At 36.6% G+C, this 24,861-nt stretch overlaps 1 protein-coding gene across 2 annotated transcripts in view; it reads right to left on the bottom strand.

Moving 5' to 3' along the window:
• AIG1 (androgen induced 1) overlaps positions 1-24,861 on the bottom strand; it is a 219,048-nt gene that overhangs the window by 162,726 nt on the left and 31,461 nt on the right. For both annotated transcript variants that reach the window (XM_037520494.2, XM_054697896.1), the window contains exon 2: positions 8,078-8,233. In XM_037520494.2, coding sequence (XP_037376391.2) covers positions 8,078-8,233 — 156 coding nt within the window. The remainder of the gene's footprint in view (positions 1-8,077; positions 8,234-24,861) is intronic.

Raw genomic sequence — 24,861 nt, 5'->3', positions numbered from 1 at the left:
AGCAATAGAAGCTCACATCAAGAAACAAGAAAGAACGCAAAGAAACAACCTCATCTCGAAGCTCAAAGATCTAGAAAAAGAACAACAAAAAACCCCAAACCAGTAGAAGAAAAGAAATAATAAAAACCAAAGCAGAAATAAATGAAATTGAAACTAAAAAAACAATCCAAAAGATCAATGAAACCAAGAGCTGGTTTTTTGAAAAAATCAATAAAATAGACAAACCCCTAGCCGGGCTCACAAAGGAAAAAAGGGAGAAAGCACAAATAAACAGGATCATCAATGAAAGAGGAGAAATCACAACGGACACAGCAGAAATCAAAAGAATAATCAGTAACTACTATGAACAGTTATATGGAAACAAGTTTAACAATCTAGAGGAGATGGACAAATTCCTACAACTCTACAATCACCCAAAGCTAGATAAAGAAGAAATAGAACACCTAAACAGACCAATTACAATTAGCGAAATTGAAATGGTAATAAAAAACCTCCCCAAAAACAAAAGCCCAGGACCTGATGGATTTACAAATGAATTCTACCAAACATTCAGAGACGAATTAGTGCCTATCCTTCACAAACTCTTCCAAAAAATTGAGAAGGAAGGGACAATACCAAACACGTTTTATGAAGCCAACATTACACTAATACCAAAACCGAACAAGGACAACACAAAAAAGGAAAACTACAGGCCAATCTCCCTAATGAACACTGATGCAAAATTCTCAATAAAATTTTAGCTATCAGAATCCAACAATGTATCCATAAGATAATTCACCACGACCAAGTTGGATTCATTCCAGGGGCACAAGGATGGTTTAACATCCGAAAATCAATCAACGTTATCCAACACATCAACAAAAAGAAATATAAAACCATATGATAATATCAATAGATGCTGAGAAAGCTTTCGACAAAGTGCAACACCCATTCATGATAAAAGCCCTTGAAATTCTGGGGATACAAGGAACATACCTCAACATCATAAAGGCCATCTATGACAAGCCAACAGCCAGTATCATTCTCAATGGTGAAAAGCTGAAAGCAATTCCATTAAGATCTGGAACAAGACAAGGATGTCCACTCTCACCATTGCTTTTCAATATAATACTGGAAGTCCTAGCCAGGGCAATAAGACAAGAGAAAGACATCCAAGGAATCCAAATAGGAAAAGAAGAAGTCAAACTATCACTATTTGCAGACGATATGATATTATACATAGAGAACCCCAAAAACTCCACAGAAAAGCTAATTCAACTCATCAATCAGTTCAGTAAAGTGGCAGGATACAAAATCAACACGCAAAAGTCAGTAGCCTTCCTATACACAAACAATAAATCTGAAGAAGAAGAAATCAAAAAGACCATCCCTTTTGTTATTGAAACAAAAAAAATCAAATATTTGGGAATAAATCTAACAAAAGAGGTAAAGGACCTATACAAAGAAAACTATAAAACACTGTTAAAAGAAATAGAAGAAGACACAAAGAAATGGAGAGACATCCCCTGCTCATGGATTGGAAGAATAAACATTATTAAAATGGCCATCCTACCAAAAGCAATATACAGATTCAATGCTATTCCAATCAAAATTTCAATGTCATTCTTCAAAGAAATAGAACAATTATTGATGAAATTCATATGGAATCACCAAAAACCCGAATAGCCAAAGCTCTCCTGAAAAAAAAAGAAGGGAATGGAGGCATCACACTCCCAGACTTCAAACTATACTACAAAGCCATAATCATCAAAACTGCATGGTATTGGAACAAGAACAGACATACAGACCAATGGAATCGAATAGAAAATCCAGAAATAAACCCACAGATTTATGGTCAACTAATCTTTGACAAAGGAGCAAAGAATATGCATTGGAGCAAAGAAAGTTTGTTCAATAAATGGTGCTGGGAAAACTGGGTCGCTACATGCAAAAGAATGAAGCTTGACCACCACCTCACACCATACACAAAAATCAACTCAAAATGGATTAAAGAACTAGACATAAGACCTGAAACCATAAAATATATAGAAGGAAATATAGGCGAAACACTACGTGATTTGCACATCAAAGACATCTTTACAGACACATCACCCAAAGCAGTGATAGTGAAGGCAAAGATAAACAGCTGGGACTACATCAAATTAAAGAGCTTTTGCACAGCAAAAGAGACAATAACAAAAACAAAGAGAAACCCCACCAACTGGGAGAACATTTTTGCACCCAACACTAATGATAAAGGACTGATCACAAAAATCTGCAAAGAGCTGATGAGACTCAACAACAACAAAGAAAATAATCCAGTCAAAAAATGGGCAGAAGAGCTTAAAAGAAACTTCTCTGAAGAGGAAATGCAAACGGCCAACAGGCATATGAAAAAATGTTCAACATCACTTGTCATCAGGGAAATGCAAATCAAAACTACCATGAGATACCATCTTACACCAGTGAGAATGGCACATATTAAAAAAACTAGCAACAACAAATGTTGGCGAGGGTGTGGAGAAAAAGGAACTCTTCTGCACTGTTGGTGGGAGTGCAAACTGGTCCAACCACTGTGGAAAGCTGTATGGAGATTTCTGGACCTACTAAACATAGAGCTTCCATATGATCCAGCAATTCCACTCCTAGGTATTTACCCAAAGGACACAGAAACATCAATTCCAAAGAACACCTGCACCCCTATGTTTATAGCAGCACTGTTTACAATAGCTAAGCTTTGGAAACAACCCAAATGCCCAAAAATAGATGACTGGATCAAGAAGATGTGGTACATATATACCATGGAATATTACTCAGCATTCAAAAAAGATAAACACATGCAATTTGCAGCAACATGGATGGCGCTGGAAGGGATCATGCTCAGCGAAATAAGCCAAAAAGAAAAAGAAAAATACCGGATGGTCTCACTCATAGCAGGAATCTAGAAAACTTAAATAAGGGACCAGGAAAATGAATAACTATAAGAAAGTGAAAATCAAAATCAACAAAAAACTATGAACCAGAGACACTTTTAGGGGGGCGGGGGTGGGAGGGGAGGGATTGGGGTCAGAATGGGGGGGCTGCAATTGTATGGGGAATATAACAATAAAATTTATTAAAAAAAAAAAATAAATAAATAAATAAATAAAATCTTTAAAAAAAAATAATGGGTAAATTTAATTAGAAAATAAAATAAATATTAAAAAATAAAATAATTGTGGGATAATTTTTCTTTGAGTTTGCATTTGAGATTTCAGTTTCCATTTTCCACACACTTCCAAAGGAAACAGGTACTATACAGTCCCCATCACAGGCAAAATCAAATTTTAAAGATTCTGGACTAGGTTGGTACATGTAAAATCTTCACCAAGTGTAAGAGCACAATTCTAATACCGCAAAGGTTTACTTAACAGAGAGTTTTGAAACTAAGCTCAACCATGAAAGCCAAATCCCCCCAAATCTCATCCTGGCTGGTTTGCTCTTGCTATACCCTGGAGCAAAGGGTATACAACCCTGGGGGAGGTGGTGAGATGTGACAGTGTGTATGGTGCCAGCCAAGCAGTTACAAATGAATGGGATACATAAATGTCAATAAATGGAAAATGCATGGCTGTTTTTTGTCATTAAAAGGGAAATTGGATAGCAACATAGAGGATTTTAGATGGGGGGGTTTCATCCTCATCCTCATCCTCTTTCTTTCTTTTTTTTTTGGTTGAAAGCCTTAGCCTGCTCTCCTAACCAGAAGAGGATCTGCCAGCACAAAAGTCAACAAACTCACAGGAGACAAAAGACATTCTTGGTTTGATTGCTCCTAATAAACTTCAGTGCTTCCAGACCACATAATGTCATAGAATTATTTGTAATGCTTCTTTAAAAGGGTGACAGAGTTCAGAAATAAACTGCACATGGTAAGAAGAGCCTCCCATGGGTTATCCCTGCAAAATGAGTTGCAAGGCTTTGGGAGTGGTGGTGGTTTCCGGCCATTAGCGTTACTAATCAAGGCCAGCTTAGCATTTATGGGAATCTATACACATCAGGATGATACATGTTATGTTCACTCAAACAACCCTGCCCAATTTCTTCAAGGTTATGCTAAAACAAAACTTTACTCCAATTACCTTTGATTGGAATGTTTCATTATTTTTATAGATACTCCAGATAGTGTCCATGAAGTAGACACATTCAGTCCATGGGTCACAAAATCATATTTAGTGCTTTAAGCCCACATAAAGCAATTACTGTCAACTCTCAATTAACCTTGTTATTGGAGGAAGCATTAGTGGAGAAAATACAAATCCTAGATAACCTACTTGTGTCTTTCTTGCTGCCATAGTTGCAGCTGAGGTGAGAGAGAGTGAAGAGAGAGAGAGAGATAATGGGCACCTTCAGGAAAAGCTTGGGGCTAAGAGGTCTCTTCAGGCAAATTTGAGCAGAGGTGATAGATTCAGCTACCACTCTGCTCACTTTTTAAGCCCTGCACTAGCAGGAAAAAAATCGCATTACTTTTCTAGAAACTTCTGACTGACAAAAAAAAAGGCCTGAGGCAGAAACCAGCAGAAGGCACCTGGGAGGCACACAAGGTGGGCAGTCACCTGGGCTCAGAGCCAAGGGGCCTCAGGATCAGAAGCAGGCTCTAAGTAGGGGCTCTGACCTTCCTCTTTGGGAGGCTCCAGCCACACCCAGAGCTATCTGGGCGCAGGGAGAGTGCTCAGGTGTTTTGTCTTGTAAGATATGACTGTGTCGGTCCTCCCTGGTGGTACAGTGGGTTGAGCACAGCGCTGTGAAGCTGTCTGCAGCCTCTGTAGCGAGGGTTCGATTCCCGGCCAGCCAGAGAGATTCCCACATGGCGTGACAGACCTCTCCTGTCTCTCCCACTGCTCCCCTCAGCAGTGTATCTCAGTCAGTCCTCCTGTTCTGCTCCCCGACTCTGTCTCTGGTGAATCCTCTCACCCTCCCGTGCCTCTGGCCCATACCCCAGTTCTTGTCAACCAAAATAGAAAAGGTGCTTAATTACAAATACTTTAAATAACAATCATTTGCACACATGATAAGCATTCTTACACTTCAGAAACCTACAGATAGAAGTATAGGCCCTTCCGTGGCTGGGCATTTCATTCCTTCCATGCTATTCCATCCTTCTGATATAATGAACCCTTAGGGCCAGACACTTCCCTCCCAGGTTTATAGTAAAGGGGAGAGTAAAGATAGTGCCTCTTCAAGGAATTCCTAGAGGAAATGTTCCAAAAAGCATTCTCACTAAGCAAGCAAATCTTAAGTGATAAAAATAAAACAACAGTGGAGTTCCAGACCCTACTGAACAATTGAAGGCTATGGGGGTGGGGGAAATCCAGAAAAGGCAGAAGAAAGCTCTGAAGTCACAGAAAGATAAAGGGACAATGAAAAGGAAAGCTGAGGAATAAACTTAAGGAAAGAGAAGTGAAAAAAAACAAAATTATGTTTTGATGAAAAAATATTTGAGTTCAAAATGCTTATAAAAAGTCAAACTTATCTTCTGTAAATATTATTCTGCAAACAATTAATGGGCACTGGGAAGCAGGTATTGATCTGATTTTTCCCTCAAAATTAATATCTGTGTTAGAGTGGGAAATCAGATAGATAGTGAGTGAATGGATACAAAAAAATCAAAGAAACATGGAAACAGTGAAAAGAGTAAGGAAAGTTCTAGAGAATATTAGTCCAGATTATTCTTTTTTTGCTTAGAAGAACTGGGGTACAGGTCAGAAGTGTTGGGGGTGAGAGGATTCACCAGAGAGAGAGTAGGCAGCAGAACAGGTGGATTAACTGAAATACCCTGCTGAGGAGAGCAGTGGGCGAGACAAAAGAGGTCTGCTGCATCGTATGGGTCACTTCCCTAGCCCGTATCGAACTCAGGCCTTAGTGGTGATAGCACTGATACTAAAATACTAGACCACCAGGGAGGCCCCCCAGGATTATTCTTAATGAGAGAGAGAGAGACAGAGTATAGAGAAACTTCAAAAGCTTGGGGGTGGGAGGAGGCTAATAACTATAAAAGGGAAAGTGACTCAAACAACAGAAAATATTATGAAAAATATAAATATTCACTATAAAATATCAGTAGGAAAGAGGAAAAAAGAGCTTAAGAAATCAGTAAAACTGCATGTCTCTGATTCATATTTTATTCTTTAGATTCTATGAAGCACAGCCGCCAGGGAAGCCACTCGCAGGTGTAATGAAACAGTGATGTTACGATTTGTGGATACAAAGTGGGGATGGGGATTAAAGATATTTTTACTTTTATTTTGTCTTTAAAAACAGTGATTTATGGAGGACAAATATGAGAAGTAATCAAACAAGCAAACAAACAGATACCTATTCTTTTTTTACAAACATGGACTAAATTCAGGAAGGACACTGAAATGACAGATATCTCAAGTCTCAAGCAGGTGCAAAAAGTTTCTGGCCAAAGTAATGTCAAAAATGTCTAGAGGGCATGTGTAATAAGCCTTTGATGAGAGTGGCAAGACTCATAATTTAAGCCCTAGAGACACAGTTTGACACCACATAACAGAAGGAGAGGCGGAGCTAAGAAGAACATGTTAATATTCTATTCCTTTTTACTTTTGTATGGTGTTACTATTGTATTACTTTAGTCAAGGAAGACTTCCAGAAAAAATGACATGCTTATGGAAATTCCCAGGAAGTGAAAGGTAAGAAGAAACAAAGATAGACTGAGTTTCTAGAGAATTCTTTCATGCAGAAATTATACATTTTTACACTTGATGCCAAAAGGAATTTTCTGTTATATGACTTTTCTGATAGGAAGCATTTGAGCTATATAAGGTAATGTCAAAAGGAAATATTAAATAGTAAGTGCAGCATTTGATCCTGTTATTTTAAGTAACAGGATTTGGGATGGCAATCTGAACACCCTCTTTGAGTTTTCAGAGGGTAAGGATGAGAATGAGAAGAGAGTGACCAGATTAAAATACTTTCCTGGTGCTGTTAAGAGCCAAAGGCTACTTCATCCAAGAAAAGACAACTCAGTACATAGAACAAGCAATCGGGGACGATCTGGATGCCTGCTGATTGGACTTACAAGTACAGAGAAGCTCCTGCTAGTTCTCGTTCTGGCAAATATGAGTCATTGGAAGGACTTAAAAAAAAACCTTTTTGACTCTTCCTACAGTGGACCTTGAAGTAGCAGTACATGTGCCAGCCTAGAGCCCTTGGGCTTCAGTTTTTCCCAGAATCAGGTGACAAATGAAAGGCCTGAAGTTGAATACGGTAACACATTCTTACTTGTCCTTCCAATTTGAGATTTCCAAGAGTTCACTTCTACCTCTGGCAAGACACAGGTTAAAATCTACAGAACCTTATCAAACGCTGTTTCTTTAAGAAAATACGGTTCATGTACAAAGGGTGGATGATTGACAGACTTGTGAAGGCACTCAAGTGATGGAGGGAATCTCACTAAAAACAATGAAAATCAAGAAAGTCAGAACAGACCCAAACATTCAGCAGCATTTGCTTAAATGACATTAACTAAGGGCATGGCTGGGTAAGAAAACAAGTAGGAGCTAAAGCTGATTTCCCCTCTCAGGTTCAAAAAATACTAGAATGGTCACAGACCCAAGGACTGTGCATTTCAAACTGCTCATGATGCTGATACGGGTTAAACATGCCACCTACTTCTCATGTAACCCCAACTCATAGGTCGATGTCCTAACCCGCAGTACCTCAGAATGTGACTGTGTTTGGAGGGAGGGACTTTAATTAATGTTATTAATTGAATCAATTAAAGTTAAATTAGGTCATTGGGGTATCCTAATCCAATACAACTGGTGTCCTTATAAGAAGAGGAACTAGGGTGCAGACACACACAGAGGGAGGAGCTTGTGAAAACACAGGGAAGAAGTCAAGTACAAACTCAGGAGAGAGGCCTTGACTATGAGAAAATAAATTTTGTTTTAAGCCACTTAATCTGTGGTACTTTGTTATGGAAGCACTAGCAACCTCATACAGAAACCTCCTAGAACAAGTCCTTTCTTTCCTCTCAGAAGTCAGAAATAAGACCCAAGTTTCTTTTGTGGTTAAATGCATCCTACGTTATACTCACAACCCCAACAGGAAAGGCCAACACAGCCAAGATCCAATCCCGGAGCGAGATGAGCTTCTTGAGCTGTCTTTCTTGCTCTTGGTTACCACTTCCTCTAGTCAGAAGACTGGAGAGGTCGGTTAGCACGCAGACGCCGAAGAAGACAGCCTGGATGACCTGAGGGAGACAATAGCTGTTATAAGATGTATAGAGAGACATAAGTGTTAAAAAAATAATAATAACAGTAAAAACACAACAAAGCAAAAACAGACAACAAGGAGGAGGGAGAGGGAGGGAGGAAGCACAGGGGACTGAGGTGATGATGCATGGGTGCCTTGGGGAAGGAAATTCTACGGGAACTCAATCTGAGGGGGTGGGGGAAGCAAATATTGTTTAAAAAATTTAAAAATAAAAAAAAAAAGATGTATAGAGAAAACCAAACTTTACAACAGCAAACAAGCCACACTTTTGCAACGCAACATGTAAGAGAGGATCAAAAGCATATTTAAAGAGTTGGCCCTACCAATAAATAAATAAATAAAAAGGTATGATGTCTACAACTGGCTATCAAAGATTAGAAAGTTCATCTCAAAAACACTGCCCCCATCTGTGCTCATATCAAGACAGTTGCAAAGCATGCGTGCACACACGTGTGTAGAGACTCCACAGAAAACAGTATCAATTATCCAAATGACAAGTGCATTATTTTAAATATCATACCTGTGTCTAGTTGTAATGACTAGTGGGAATTAACACACATCTAAGAAGTGCAGGATCTAAGAAAGGATCAGGGTAATCTGTATAATATAAGAGCTGATTTAGTCTGAACATGAAGAATTCTTTCCTATGTGTTCATCTCTTAGGTTTAGAATTTTCCACCAATGTAAATAGGAAGCTTGTATCCCTTGAGTCACAGAAACATCAACTGAATGCAATAATTAAGACCAATACAGAGCAATTTTCTGTTTTCAAACTTGAACTAAATGACCTCCTTCTCAGTTTTTCTGCTTGAATGAAATAAAATCTTTCCAAAGTAATATAAACTTAGATGCCCACACCATTTTCCAAAAAAAGCTACCAGTTGTACAGTCCCAAATCAATTACAAATTGAATTACTTACATCAGCTGTGTTTTACTTAGACAGTCACAGAGAGGGAATACAGAAACACTACAGATCAATGATTTGTGAAATTCCCGAAGGGGGGAAAGTATTCATCTGGATCTAAGAAGGGAGGCAGGCAGCACACTGTAATGCAGTGAGGCAAAAGACAATGCAGATTATGGAAAGGGTAAATAATACATTCCCTGGACTCGAGGCAACGCCCATTTAGCAACAAGAGTAGATTCAGGGAATTTTCCTGGCTTCTTATACCAGAAATAGTTACTGATGATATATTTGTAAAAGACACAATTTTACTCATTACCCCTTTGGAAAATAACACAAATATTTTGTTGTAAATTTCCTTGTTGGCAGTGAAAAGAGTCTGAAAAAGCTCTGTGGGTGGGTTCCACTTTGAGACACAGACAACAGGGAAGAAGAAACCTCAACGTTACCTGGTTCTATCCCTTAACATGGCACTAGCATGCTCAGAGTGTTTGTCATTCTGCTCAAACTCTTGTTTAAGCCACATTGAAAATTCCTAATAATAGTGATTCTATGGCCAGGCTTACTCAAATAAACAAAAGTCCTGCAGTATTTCTATATATAATCCACTGGGCTCTTCGGTACTCACCCAATCTTGCTGTTACTAGCCAATCTTCACTAGAGCAGTGTCTTAATCTTTCTCATAAATTAGTCTATCTCTTCCCTTCAATGGTTTAGGGTTTATTGTTCTTTGTACAACTGGAAAAAACAGAGTAAGTGAAGATAAGACTGACACAACATGCCATGGCCAACTGCAGAGTTGGCAAGAGCCATGTTGTGTTGACCAGAAATCACTTCAATGATTCAGGGAATGAAGTCATATTTGCGAAAATTTTCCACAGCACATCTTAAGGTTTTAGATTTTTGATCTTTAGGTCAAGCCTAGTACAGTTGAGAAAGTGGAGTGGCCACACTGGGTAATAAACTCCATGCCAATTTGGCCAGAGAATATATTAAAAGATGTCCCACCTGGTCAATAGCCAGGGAAATGCATACTTAGACAATAATGAGATAGCAGTCATTAGATAGATTCTCACCCATACAATTATTTATAATTTAATTCTGATGATAACAAGGGTTATAAGGATACAGAACAACCAGAAAACCTATTGTGGGAATGCAAATAGGGACAGCCACATGGAAGCACAATTGGCAATATCTAGTAATTTAAAGATACATGTTCCTATTATCTAGTACATGGGGGGGTATTCCCTATAGGACTCTCATAAATGTGTACTAGCCACATCTACATGAATGTTAATATTTGCATTTATTACTTTAAAAATGTTGAAACAATCTAAATGTCTCAATGGTTGAATGGATAAATTGTATTATAAGATACAATAAAAATCTAAGCATATATTAATTTTTCAGCCCCACAATAAAACATGAAACAAAAAATGGAAACCAGAAAAAATGCTACATATTGACACTTTAAAAATCAAAAACTGCAAAATAAATTTGAAGATGCATGTAGAGGAAGTAAAATAGGAAGAAATGCATGGGAATTAGTAACACTGAATTTAGGTATCTGTACAAGGATGATAATATTGAAGGAAGAGCATTTTCTTTATAAGTTGGTCATTTGGCATATAGAAGGTTATTATATTATTCCTTGTGTTTCATTAATATAAAATATTTCCAAATAACTGAAACTGAAAGGTAAAAAAGAGTGGTTTACATACTTTTGGGACATAGTTGGCTAGTGTTTCAATTCTTTTCCTTCCAACTCAGTCTTCTCTATCTTTAAAGATTAGTTAAAAACAGTAGGATTTACAGTTTCAAAAAGCCCAGTGATAACATTATATGTAAAATATCTGTAGCATCTTTGTTTATAGGCAAAGGAAATACAGCCTTGGCTTGGTAATGGCGAAGCATAAATATCTGGAGATCATTAATTTATTTTAAGAAGCCCAGGACATGAGATGACTTGGTGGTGAACTAAGTCCAAGATAAAGGTCCTGATTATAGCTACAGAGTCAATTGAATTCACTACCACTATTCAATTTAAAATTCCATAATCAAATAATTGGTACCAGATTTGCCTTCTCACAGCAAAGAACTAGACACTTGGACTAAATATATAAATCATCTTTTTCAGATACTGAAGTTTTATTCTTCAACTAATCTAGGCGCTCTCTCTCTCTCTCTCTCTCTCTCTCTCTTTCTCTCTTAGCTCACCTGATGAGGTCAGGCCCAACCAGGATAATTCTCCTTTGTCAAATAAAGTAATTTAATCATTACAGTGACCGTATCCACAGGGTCTTCCAAAATCCAGTGGGAAGGGATTATGTACAAGGGTGAATATCATTAAAGATCATTTTGTAATCTCTCTACCATTAATTGTATGTTAAATAATTATTAGAGCTCCTCAAAATGGAGAGAGAGATTTAAGATCAGAACAATTATAGATAGTCCTGTTGACTACAGTAGGTATTGAGTACAGACCTAAGAAGTGTCATACCTAAATAATGGTATAAAAATAGCACTGGAATAATGGCGCTGGAAGGGATCATGCTCAGTGAAATAAGCCAAAAAGAAAAAGAAAAATACCGGATGGTCTCACTCATAGCAGGAATCTAGAATACTTAAATAAGGGACCAGGAAAATGAATAACTATAAGAAAGTGAAAATCAAAATCAACAAAAACTATGAACCAGAGACACTTTTTGGGGGGGGGGGGCGGGAGGGATTGGGGTCAGAATGGGGGATTGCAAATGTATGAGGAATATAAAAATAAAATTTATTAATTAAAAAAATAAAATAAAATAAAGCAACTGTACAAAAAAAAAATAAAGGCTACTCTAATCCATCCCAACAATACTTAAAAATAAGTCTTAAAAAACTCAAGCTGATAATACATAACTTTATTATCTGCTTAATAATATTCTACATTCTTTAAAGGAAGATAATAAAATACAGACATTCAACAATATCTGACATTACAATGTCCAAAATCCAATCAAAAATTATTGCATGTGCCAAGAAATAGAAATAAGAAATCCTTAATCACCAGAAGATCACCAATAAAAATAGATGAAAACACTAAACAACTAAATTAAATAAGTTCAAGAAGTTAAATGTAACTAATTTGATAAATAAAAGGTGTTAAAAGGAACCTAACTGAACATTTAAAAATTAAAAAGACATTACCTGAATTTTAAAAGTCATTGCATGGAGATAACTGCAGATTAGACACTGCAGAAGAAAAGGTTTTTAAATTGAATACTTAGCAATAGAAAATGTAAAGTGGATCAGAGAAAGAAAATATAAAATTAAGAGAACTTCAGTGAAAGAAATGTCAAGCAGTTTAACATATGTATTTAATACATGTGAGTCTTGAAAGAGGGATAATATACAAAAATTATTTGAAGAAATAATGGCTGCAGTTTTCCAAATTTAATGAAAACTGTAAGTCTGCAGATCAAAGAGGCTGAACAATGCAGTGTGTACAAAGAAAATGACATCAAGTCATAGTACAATCAAATTGCTGAAAATCTGTAATAAGTAGGAAATCTAAAAAGAAAAAACTTACCACATACCTAAAAATACAAACAAAAATTATCAGACTTTTCATGTAAAACAATACAATACAAAGTAGAAAATACAATAGAATATTTTTATTTTTTTTAATTTATTTTTTAATTTTTATTTTTTTAAACAATATTTGCTTCCCCCCACCCCCTCAGGTTGAGTCCCCATAGAATTTTCTTCTCCAAGGCACCCATGCACCATCACCACAGTCTCCTGTTCTCCACTCTCCCTCCCTCTGATCCGTCTCCCTCCTCCTCCCCTGCAGGATGTCTCTGATTTGTAATTGTCTGTTTTTGCTTTGTTGTGTTTTGTACTGCCATTATTTTTTTACACTGATGTCCTATTTGGTTCCCCTATATTCCTGCTATAAGTGAAACCATCAGATATTTTTCTTTTTCCTTCTGGTAGAATGAAATTTTTGACTTTTTCGGACAAATAGATGTTGACAAAATTCATTGTTAGCAGACTTTCACTACAAGAAATATTAAAGGATGGAAAATACTACACCAGATAGAACTTAAATCTATAAGGAACAATGACAATTGCTAAAAAATAGCTTACATGGATTAACATAAAAGATTTACTTTTATTTTTTCAATCTTTTAAACACAATTGACTATTTAAAGCAAAGCAATAATAATAAATTGTGATGTTTTAAACATAATTTAGACAAAAAATAGCTTATATGGATTAACATAAAAGATTTACTTTTATTTTTTCAATCTTTTAAACACAATTGACTATTTAAAGCAAAGCAATAATAATAAATTGTGATGTTTTAAACATAATTTGAACAAAAATTAGTCATTAGTCATCTGTGATGCATAGCAAATCACTACAAACTTAGCTGCTTAAAAAAAGCATCAATTTATTAGTTCACAGCTTATAGGTCAGATGCCCATGTGAGTTAGTTTGGCTTCTATGGTCAGGGTACCACAACATCAAAATCACAGTGTTGCCCCAGTGAGTTTCATATCTGAAATGAAAATATCTACTTCTAAGGTCACTCTGACTGTTGGCAGAACACTGTCCCTTGCAACTATAAGACTGAGACCCATATTGCCTTGTTGGGTCAAAGTCACACTTTGCTGTTGGCCAAAGTCACACTCTCAGCTCTTTTTATCTGCTTTCCAGTCTTTGTACATGGTGCCTGCCATCGTCAAATCTAGTAACAAATCTCAGGATCAAATCTCTTTGACTTTCTTCTCTCTCTTTTCCTGCTTCTGCTATTAGCCTGGAAAAGTTCTCTGCCTTTAAAGACTCATGTGATAAAATCAGATCCACATGGTAATGGCCCTTTCTTAAGGTTAACTATCATATATCACAACAAAGTCAGAGGCATTATATCGCACTGATTCACAGGGTCTCATGATTAGAGTGGGACATCTCTGAAGGCCAATTTAGAAATTCTGTCTATCACAGCTAAAAAGTAATTAATAGAAATAAAATGGGATAGTGATAATATTAAGGTAATTCAAAAGAAGCCAGAAATTTAGCAAAGAGAACGATGAATAGATAAGACAGACAAAACAATGATATCAGACTTTAACCTAACAATGCCTATAATTACATTAATGCAAATAGTTTAAATTTTCCAAATTCAAAGGCAGAGATTGACAGATTGCATTTAGCAGACAAACAAAAAACACTTTTAGCATAAAGACAAAAATTTATTTAAAGTAAATGGATGCAAATAGTAATCATAAAAAAGGTGGAAGGAGGCTTTCAAGGTAAGGAATATTGCCAAAAGTAAAGAGAAACAGTTCATAATAATAAAAAAAACACAATGATCTCAAACATGTACATGAATTTCAAAATAGCAGGAGCAAAAGATGCCTTAACATGGGGCTAAATTACCCAACAAATGTTTGCTAAATAAATGATTCACTTTTCAGGAAAGCAGGTGCTTTTATGAAGGAAAAGGGGAATATTAAAATGCAAAAGAAAAGAGGGAAAACAGAATCTCATATTCTAGAAGAGAATGGCAAAAGAACTTCTGCAAAAAGTAAACATAATAGTCTAAACCTTTTGCCAAATTTACACAATTTAAGGTATTATGAAGTCTTACATTTTTCTACAGTGATGTATCTTATCTGATGGCATCATCACCTAACACTATCACCTATGACTATCTTTTACTGTCTCTGGTCCACCCAACCAGTTCTCCCCTACTTGGAAACACAGACTGACTCCCAATTCACCTAAATTACGTGGAAGCAGCAAAATGAGTATATGCAGGTTAGGAAAAGTAGGTATCACCAAATAATTTTCTTCTAACTTCCAAACATGAGGAGAAAGAGGAAAATGCTGGGTTTTATTAGCTTTGCTTTTTTTTTTTTTTTTTTTTTTTGAGTCACACTGACTAATCCTCAAAAGATAATTCTTAAAATTGTGAAACAATCCCCCCTTCCATTCCCTGAGAGGAAGCATGGGCTATTCGGTTATTTGCTCAAAGTCCACAATAACAACAAAAAAGAAGCAGTTTAGCTAATACTGTTAAACCACTTTAGATTTCTACTACTTTATTAGAATTTGATTTGAGCTGACAGCTAACAAATCACATTAGAGACATTTTACTTGTGTTTTTCTATTGCCCACATGTATCGTGTTGTCTATAGCTGTCTAACATTCATTAAATTAACTGTGAAAGTATAAAAGTTATATGGAGAGGCACAAGTGAATCTTAAGTAGGATTACCTTGAAGCATTATCTGGCTCCAGCCATTCTGCAGAGCTGGCATTTCCAAACCATCAACTCAGCATGACACACATAACGCCATCTGGCTTTGAGTTCTTAGCAGGCTGGCTGCTCTTATTATTTTGTATCACGTGTAGAAATGAAGTGGTCAAATGTACCATCTCTCTCCAAGAAATATAAATAGGAATTTATCAGAATGAAAAAAAAATCCCAGGGTATTTTGAAGTCACTCTAGCATCTGTTCCTCTAGAATGTTCTCTACTGCTCTACTGTTTAATTCTTTCTGCCTCTTCTCTCTCCCCTCAGCTCTTCCTGTCAGGATACATAGCTTATTTACAGAGTCATTTTAGGTTTAGGATTCATTTGCACAAGTATGGAAAAGTATTTTATTCATGCCCTTATTTTTTTCAAGTAGCATTCATTAATTTCATATTATTTTGGTTTTTTTTTCCCTCTGGAATTATACTTCCAGAGAATTATAACTATAATTGTACTATAATTCTAATTTACTATGAGGCAAATATATTAGATTTCTAACAATTATTCCCAAACATATATAATACAGTTTATCCAGAATAGGTTTCATTTTGTGGCATTAGGTCTTCAATATATTATATTATGGCACCATAGTCTATATGTCATGATTTTAATTAGTTGCTTTTACATTTACAACTGGCCAAACTCAAGTAAGAACCAATAATTCACTGGAGTAGGAAAGCAGTAAGTTAAGTAAGAAATAAAATTATTTATATGAATTTTAAAAGACCAGAGAACAGCTGTTTTGACCTTTAGAAAGGAGACTTTCAGTGATTTGTACATATGGTGCATCATGTTTTGATGATATTTTACTTTCATAACTTTAACGTGGAGTACTATAAATATTGTTTTGAAGATTTTGTTTATTTTCATGTTAATTATTGAAATGATAGACAGAGGAAACAAGGGGATGGCACTCCAAGGGGCAGCAATGGAAACTGAGCGATGTGGGTCATGGAATGAAACAAAACTGTGGAGAGAACAGATGGGTAGAAGGGAGAGAGATTTATAGATGTCATAAGGCAAGGCCCGGAGGAGTCCTCTATCTGAGGATAAGAGCATTAATTAACAGGGAGATGATAAAATGAAATGAAAATGTACCTAAAGTCTTTTCTAACAAGAAAACTTACTATATTGTGTAAACTTTTATAATTCTGTATGTATTCCACAACAGGATAAATGATAGATGGTTGATAGACAGGTGGACAGACAGACAGAGCTGACACATACATACATAACAAGTATGATGTGTGTCTCTGTGTAATTTTGCCTATCTAGAAGGGTAAATTACACTTTAGAGAATGGTGTGAACTAGAGGTCTTCCTGTATCTCACTTATAGTCACATAATCATGGGGTATTGCGAAGTACAAAAAAGTTATATAGCTGTCAGTTCATAAAACTTTCTATACAGTTTTTGCTGGAAATCAATCCATGGCAATATCTGTGTTCAGTAAAGCGTGAATTTGACTGAAGGAGTTAACTAACATGTGGAAAGGATATAAGAGTCATAAAATAGCAATACCATACAATACAATTTTCAAGGTCTTTTCCCCTCCATTCCACAAATATCTTACTTTTCAATAGAGCATAATTCCTTCTTATGATCAAGATCAAGAGTGAATGCCAAAAGTATTTCAGCACCATGAGACAGTGACTCAGTATGAAATCAGATGAGAGAATTCTGTAAGGATTTCCTCTATATTTGCTTCCAATGCCTTTCTTGCCTGAGACATCCCCCAGCAATTCTGCAGCCATGGAAGTCCATCAACAGTTACAGCATGGAGTCCATCAGTTACATGAGGCCATGATCAGTGACATGTTTGAATGTTACTCTGTAGAGAAATCAATGCATTTAAAAGTATCATGGGCTCTCTGCCTCCCTCATCCACTGAGACAAACCCATCAGACATGGCGCCTGGTGGATTTTCCTCTACTACCCTTGGAGGGAGTTAGCCTGAAAAAGCCAATATGGCTCTCTTCTTCTAATGATTAGAACTCCAATTTTCTAAATCTGTCATTTAAATGATGTGCTCTAAGCCTAGGCTTTTTCAAGGAATCTTCACCACAAACATTTTTGAGGAGATGGACTCACTGCATCAAGTCTGTGGTTTTCAGAATGTGATTTAGAATCCTTGCCCATGTACATAGACATTTACCTCATACTGCTCTGTCTCATTACTGAAAATCGATGAAGTAAGCCATAAGTCACCACTGGCAAGCAATCCATTCAGACAAAAAGAAAGAAAAATAAGCTTTTCAATCTGAAGTAATGGCTATTAGATAAGCAGCTTTGGATAGCAGAGCTTGTCAACAAAATTCATTGCAATATTGTATAATCGCTTTCAACATAAAAGTAGCAAGGAGAGCAGTCATCTAAAGAAGGCATTTGGATATGCTTCACAAAGTTGTGGGTGCATTCAGGCCACATTCCAGCAACAACCCAGTAAGAGGACAGCAGGGACCTTTCCAGAGACTCGGTTCTCATCTGCAAAGAATGGCAGAAAATCCCCCTTGTGTGTTCTCACTGACTTCGTGACACGATGAACTGCTCCCAATTTCAAAAGGCTTAAAGAATTTTTAGACTATTAATATTAGTGTGAATCTTTTTGAACACTTAATTAAACACATCATTGATTTCTTTAACAAATATTTATTGATTAACTATGTACAGAGCACTTAGTCACCTATGAATGCTGAAATGTAGACTATAAGTGATTGTGCTGCAAGTATGAATGTGCTTAGACACATCTAATCTCTAACATAGTGGAATCTGCATCTGCTAAATCCACGGCATCTAGATTTAAACATGGCAGTGGTGATGAGCAACTATTGAAAAAGAGATTAATGCATCTTTGATAACACAAAGATCTTCAGAAGTTCATTAATTTTCTAACATTATAAAACATATTTTACCCCACTAAATTATACTCCTGAAAACAATTTACTTCAGCAGAAGATAATTTAATTGCCAAACATAAGTATTAAAGAGCTAGATAAATTTGAACCCTACATAAAAAAGGACCTTGACCTGAAATAAGACCAATCAGGCCTTAATTAATAAAATAAAATAAAGTCATATGTACATAACTCATGTACAATCTGTACATAACAAAATTATGTATATTAAGAGCATGTATACAAGCATATGAAATTGTGTTAATAAAGCAAATTAGAAAAACATGGCCCCTGTCCTTAGAAATTTCTATTTTAAATATTTATAAGTCTATTGATTTTGGCCTGACATCGAGTCTACATAAAAGCTATGTCTGTACAAGTGTAGATAAATACTTAGCAGGGAGCTGAATATTTAAAATAGTTATGAAGGCAGTTCCCTGTTTCTAGATGCTGACTTTTGCCTTCAGAAACAGTTTTCAAGATAAAAGCTTATAGATGGGCCTTGAGATGTCTCCATATCAGATAATATTTGCTATTTTTAACTCAAACTGGCCATTGTTCTACCATATTAGTTAGTTTGAAAGGTCATTTTGAAATTTATTGATACAGAACCTAAATAAGTATAAGAGAAACCATTCTTTTCATTTCCATTTTCTATTAGTTCATCCATGACTCTACAATATTTACCTCTAAATTAAGAGTGTTTATAAAATTCCCACACCATTATAGTTAGAGTATAAGTTCCTGCTACCAACAAGTGTCAATGTAAATCTAGGACAAAATTAAAGTTCCTTAAGTCATTTTATAATTTTATTAATTACATAGAAAATTTTCATCCCAAGTGAGGAAGATGATGTGGAACACAGCTAGTGGGAGTATAATTTTGTTCAACCATCCTGGAAAATAATGGCATTTTTTTAGTAAAGGTGAGTTTGCATATACCTATAAACAAGCTCATGTATATCTCCTGGAGAGCATACCTTGAAATGAGTTTAGAGTATATGCATCTGTCCTTCAGACTAGCATGAAAATGAAAAAAGAACAACTGGTACCATTATTTACTACATTACAAAACTAGGACATACATTCAGTTCCTAATTACCCAGTTATCAAAGTAAAAACAGCCATTACTTTCCAATAAAGTCATGACCATAAGTTTCCATTAAGAAGCAAATTTTTCTGATGGATTGAAAGTAATTTGATGGATAAAATTTTGCATCATAACTAAAGCAGGTGATTTCTTGTACTAAGACATGACATTTAGAACACATGAACTGCAAGTTTATGTTAGGTATCAGAACTGACTTAGTTGATTCTCTTTTAAACAGGAAATTTAATATGAAGAATGATTAAGTTATCATGGGACAGCAACTATAAGATGTAAAAAGAACTCTAAAGTGTACCCTGGGGTTCAGGGAGAGTGCTGAAACAAAGAACTTGAAAGAGACCCCAAGGATGGCAGCATGTTCCATATATCCAACTTCTCTGGGTCACTAGGTGAGCAGGAAACAGCACTTCTGAGTACAGGTGAGCCACGGCTGATGAGCATGTTTAGGAGTTGAACAACCAGTGGGCAGACCTGGGGTATGGGGTACTCTTGCTGGCAGGACTGAGGGATGACAGCATGTCCTGCATACATTGGGGTCCGGCAATACAGCCATCCTCTTCCCCATACCCCTACCAATGGGGCAGCAGCTGGAACCATAAGCACATGTCCTCCTGCAATGTCCCTGCACCGATCTCTTCCAAGAAGCTCAAAATCATTCCCATCATTCCAGTGGAGGAGAAATGCTTTAAAAGTCTTGTCCAAATCTTGGCCTTAGTGAAAATAATTTATTGGCTCCCAGAGGGAATGGGGGGAAGGCAGTTGGGGGTGGGGGAGACAAATTAATAGGGCAAAAGCTCTGGTGGTGGTAGAGGGTGAATGGAATATGTGCACACATGGAGGAGTAAAAATGCAACCAAAAAATTATGAGAAAAAAGGAAAGAAAAAAATCTAGTTCATTATAAAAGAGCTGGTATTGAAAGAAGAATGTGGAGCTGAGAAACAATACATTTAACTCACCATGATTTCATTGAAATTTAATAGCTTTGCTGACACTTTTTCAGTTATTATAATGAAATACAGAACAATCAGGGAAGAAAATTCACTTTTAATTATTCAGAATGGCAATCTGAGCCCTATCTCCTGACTCTTGGTCATTTAATTATTTCACATCATCTATAGATAGTATATTAGTAAAACTAATAGAGACATTATCTTAATATTAAAATATAGTACAACATTCTAAGTGTTCTCATCTGTCACTAATTTCTGATTCTTCTTTAGAAAGCTTCTTCAGCGGAAACTGAAGAGAATGGCTAAAATAGTATTTTATATATATATTGAATATTAAACATTTGCCATGCCTGTCCTGTTCATATCAGCATTGTTTATAATGACAAAAAGTAGGGAAAAAATGCCAAGTGTGCAATAACCCAACTATGGAAACACCGAGATAGGAAGCTAATACATATTCTGTGAAAAGAACCTAAAGTTACATGTAGCAACACAGATGAATCACACAAACATCATATTAACAGTAAAAGCAAATTACAGAAGACTGAAAAAGCATCATACTCTTTAAATAAAGTTCTGAAAGAAAAGAAAAAATGCCACAACATTGACCCAAGATATGCATGTGGTCAAACTAAGGCAAAACAAAATGACAACAATGAAATGCTTCCTAGATAGCCCAGTGGGAACCTCTTGCCCTTTAACCCATGATGCCCATCAGGGCACCTTTTGTTTTTGTGTTTTTTTAATGATTTGATCCAAGTGTAATAAAATCACTGTTAGTGAGGCTTTTTATACAAGCCTCACCTACAAGGCAGGTAGGGCTTTGGTTTTAGATTGATATTGTATCCCTGGAGTTTGGCACAACTGGGGTGCAGGAGTCATAAGATTAATCAGTTTCTGAATGATCAGCAGTGGTGAAGACAGCTGAGTGGAGTGGGAAATGCAAAGATGGCCAGGAAATACTGGGTCCTGTAAGGAAGGAAAGGATGGAACTCTATTTCCATGGACCAGCAAGGTTTTGGTATTTGTTTGCAATACAGTTCAGTGCCCTAGTTACAGGACAGTAAATGGGACCTGAGGGCTAGAGGATTTGCAAGGCAAATCCAGCAAGACAGCAGGGCAGGGAGGATATCAGGAGATGAATAATTAAAGAGATAGATCACTGGGCTTATACAGGTTAGAGGAAAACATGAAGTCTGGAGAGAGACGGAATGTGAGTTCTGTAGGGGTCTGGAAGAGGTCACCACTTTGGTGTGAGCAAACAAACTGAAAGATGGGAGAATGTGTTTGTAGAATGAGCCAAAGGATAAGCTGGTCACAATGCAAACAAGCGCCAAGGGTGGCCATGATAGTGAGCCCCAAGTGAACAAGATAAAATCAGAGGAAGGGAGGGGAAATGAATGTGAAGAATGAATTTCAGTACTAATTATGCTCAATTGAGGTGAACAAAAGTTAAAAGAAATCAAACTACAAAGAAACATGAATGCTAAAAAATTAGCTATTTTAGAAACCTATAAATGAAATTATATCAACATAAAATGCTATGAAATGTTAAGTAGTAACTAAGTGCCTTGCATCAACAAAAATATAAATAAGGGTATTGTTCCTTTCAGTTACATAAAAGCAATGTTTTTCTTTATATTCTCAAAAACATACAAAGTGTGTGGTTTTTTTTAAAGATTTATTTATTTATGCATACTGGCTGGGGTACAGGCCAGAGGTGTGGGGGGTGAGAGGATTCACCAGAGACAGAGTGGGGAGCAGAACAGGCAGACTGACCAAAGTACACTGCTGAGGAGAGCAGTGGGCGAGACAGGAGAGGTCTGCTGTGCCATGTGGGTAGCTCCCTGGCCGGCTGGGGATTGAATTCATGCTGCAGAGGCTGCAGACAGCTTCATAACGCAGTGCTTAACCCCTTGCGCCACCAGGGACAACCCCCAAAGTATATGTTTAAATGCTTGGATATGGAAACACCATCTATGGCTAAAGCTGTACAAGAATAGAGAAAAGAAATTTTTGATGAATATATACCGTAAAGGAGTAAAGCTAGCCTCACCACTTTTGCTGTGGATGGAATAAAGAAAGAAAAGAAAGAATTTCCAACAGGTATTAAGAAAAATTTACATTTATTCTCCTAACAGCAGTATTTATCTGGAAACCTTTCCTGAGAGAAACTACCTCAGTACCCATATATCAAGAAGTCAAAGAAAATTAAAAAGTATAAATTCAGGAAGAAACAACCTTAAGAACTCTAAGAACTCAGAACACAGAAAAAATAAGTTTTATGTTGTTTCATAAAGTACATTAATTTTTAAAACTAGCATAATTTCCTCACCAGAATTAGAAATAAACCAGTTATCTGAGGTGTGTTGGAAATTAGAACACATAGTAAATTTTATACCAGGAGGTATACTAAAATTTATATCAAATTTTAAAGATGATTAGGAAAAACAAGTTGAAACATTATCTTGTCCACGGCATAGTATACAAAAATTTAATTAAAAAGTTGTTTTAAGGGGGGGTGCAATTGTATGGGGAATATAAAAATAAAAAAAAATTTTGAAAAGGTTGTTTTATAAATTTCTAAGTGATTCAGAATAAGATTTCTTTCTGAGAAGTATTGAAACAAATCATAATCACATAATTTGAAATGATCATCACGAGGTTTTACCAGTGGAAAAATCAAATGCTTACTTATGGTTTATGAGAATTAAGATTGGTAAAGTAAAGCCTCTACCAGTTGTCAGAGGGAGAGCTCTTGGCTTGCTAACCACATTGGAGTTGTTCCTAACAAGTGGCTTTAATAACATCTCCAATTAGGTAACAGTGACATTCTATGGAAATTTTGCCTGTAAGTAAAAAGCAAGGGAGGAGAAGACTAGAGGGGGGAAGGGAGGAAAAGGTAGATAAGTTAACTGATCTTTGAGAAAAAGCTTTAACAAATGCTGTCTTAATCTGTGTGGGTAGCTATAAGACTAGGTGGCTTATAAACCACAGAAATTTTTTTTAAAAGATTTATTTATTTTTTGTTGGTGAGGGTGTGGAGAAAAAGGAACTCTCCTGCATTGCTGGTGGGAGTGCAAACTGGTCCAACCACTATGGAGAGCTGTGTGGAGATTTCTGGACCTACTAAACATAGAGCTTCCATATGATCCAGCAATTCCACTCCTAGGTCTTTACCCAAAGGACACAGAAACATCAATTCCAAAGAACACCTGCACTCCTATGTTTATAGCAGCACTATTTACAATAGCTAAGCTTTGGAAACAGCCCAAATGCCCAAAAATAGATGACTGGATCAAGAAGATGTGGTACATATACACAATGGAATATTACTCAACAATCAAAAAAAGATAAACACATGCAGTTTGCAGCAGCATGGATGGAGCTAGAAGGGATCATGCTCAGCAAAATAAGCCAGAAAGAAAAAGAAAAATACCGGATGGTCTCACTCATAGCAGGAATCTAGAAAACTTAAATAAGGGACCAGGAAAATGAATAACTATAAGAAAGTGAAAATCAAAATCAACAAAAAACTATGAACCAGAGACACTTTTTGGGGGGTGGGGGGCGGGAGGGGAGGGATTGGGGTCAGAATGGGGGGGTTGCAATTGTATGGGGAATATAAAAATAAAATTTATTATTAAAAAATAAAAAATAAAAAGCTTATAAGTTCAAAAAAAAAGATTTATTTATTTTTTATACAAGAACCAGGGTACAGGCCAGATGCACTGCAGGGTGAGAGGATTCACCAGAGACAGAGTGGGGAACAGAACAGGCAGACTGACAAAATACACTGCTGAGGGGAGCAGAGGGCGAGACAGGAGAGGTCTGTGGGATTCTCGCTGGCCGGCGGGGACGGAACCTGTGCTGCAGAGGCTATGGACAGCCTCACAGTACGGCGCTCAACCACCTGCGCCACCTGGGAGGCCCTAAACTACAGAAATTTATTTCTCACAGTTTTGGAGCCTGGGAAGTCTAAGATCCCTGGAGTCTCTCCACTAATCACACGCACAAGGGCTCCACCTCCATGACCTCACCTCCTAAAGGCCCCACTTCTCTATACCATCACATTGGGGGGTTAGGATTTCACAAATTTGAGGGGGGAGGTGAAAAGCATTTGGTCCAAAGCAAATGTAAAGTTATGCTCACATATGCTGAAAATAATTCATATACTTCATCCTTAATATAACATGGGGTATTCAACTTATAGCCACTAACTTTTGATCTGAATGTAGCAACTGAAGGTTAGTGATTCCAAGTGGTAAATGCTGGGGAGAAATCCTATAGCTGAGAAAATGTTGGGCAAGTTAGAATTAATCTACCCATCTTTTCTGTTATTGGGCAATACAGCTGAATTGAAAATATTATCTGAACTTGTTCAGCAAATTGTCCGCAAGGAAGCTTTTATAAGCTCATCCTTGAGCCACAGGTGGATT

This window comes from Talpa occidentalis, unplaced genomic scaffold (assembly GCF_014898055.3).
Source record: "Talpa occidentalis isolate TD23 unplaced genomic scaffold, MPIMG_talOcc4v2.1 talOcc4.2, whole genome shotgun sequence".
Lineage (NCBI taxonomy): Eukaryota > Metazoa > Chordata > Mammalia > Eulipotyphla > Talpidae > Talpa > Talpa occidentalis.
The sequence above is the reverse complement of the archived record's forward strand: the minus strand, read 5'-3'. Positions and strand labels throughout refer to the sequence as shown.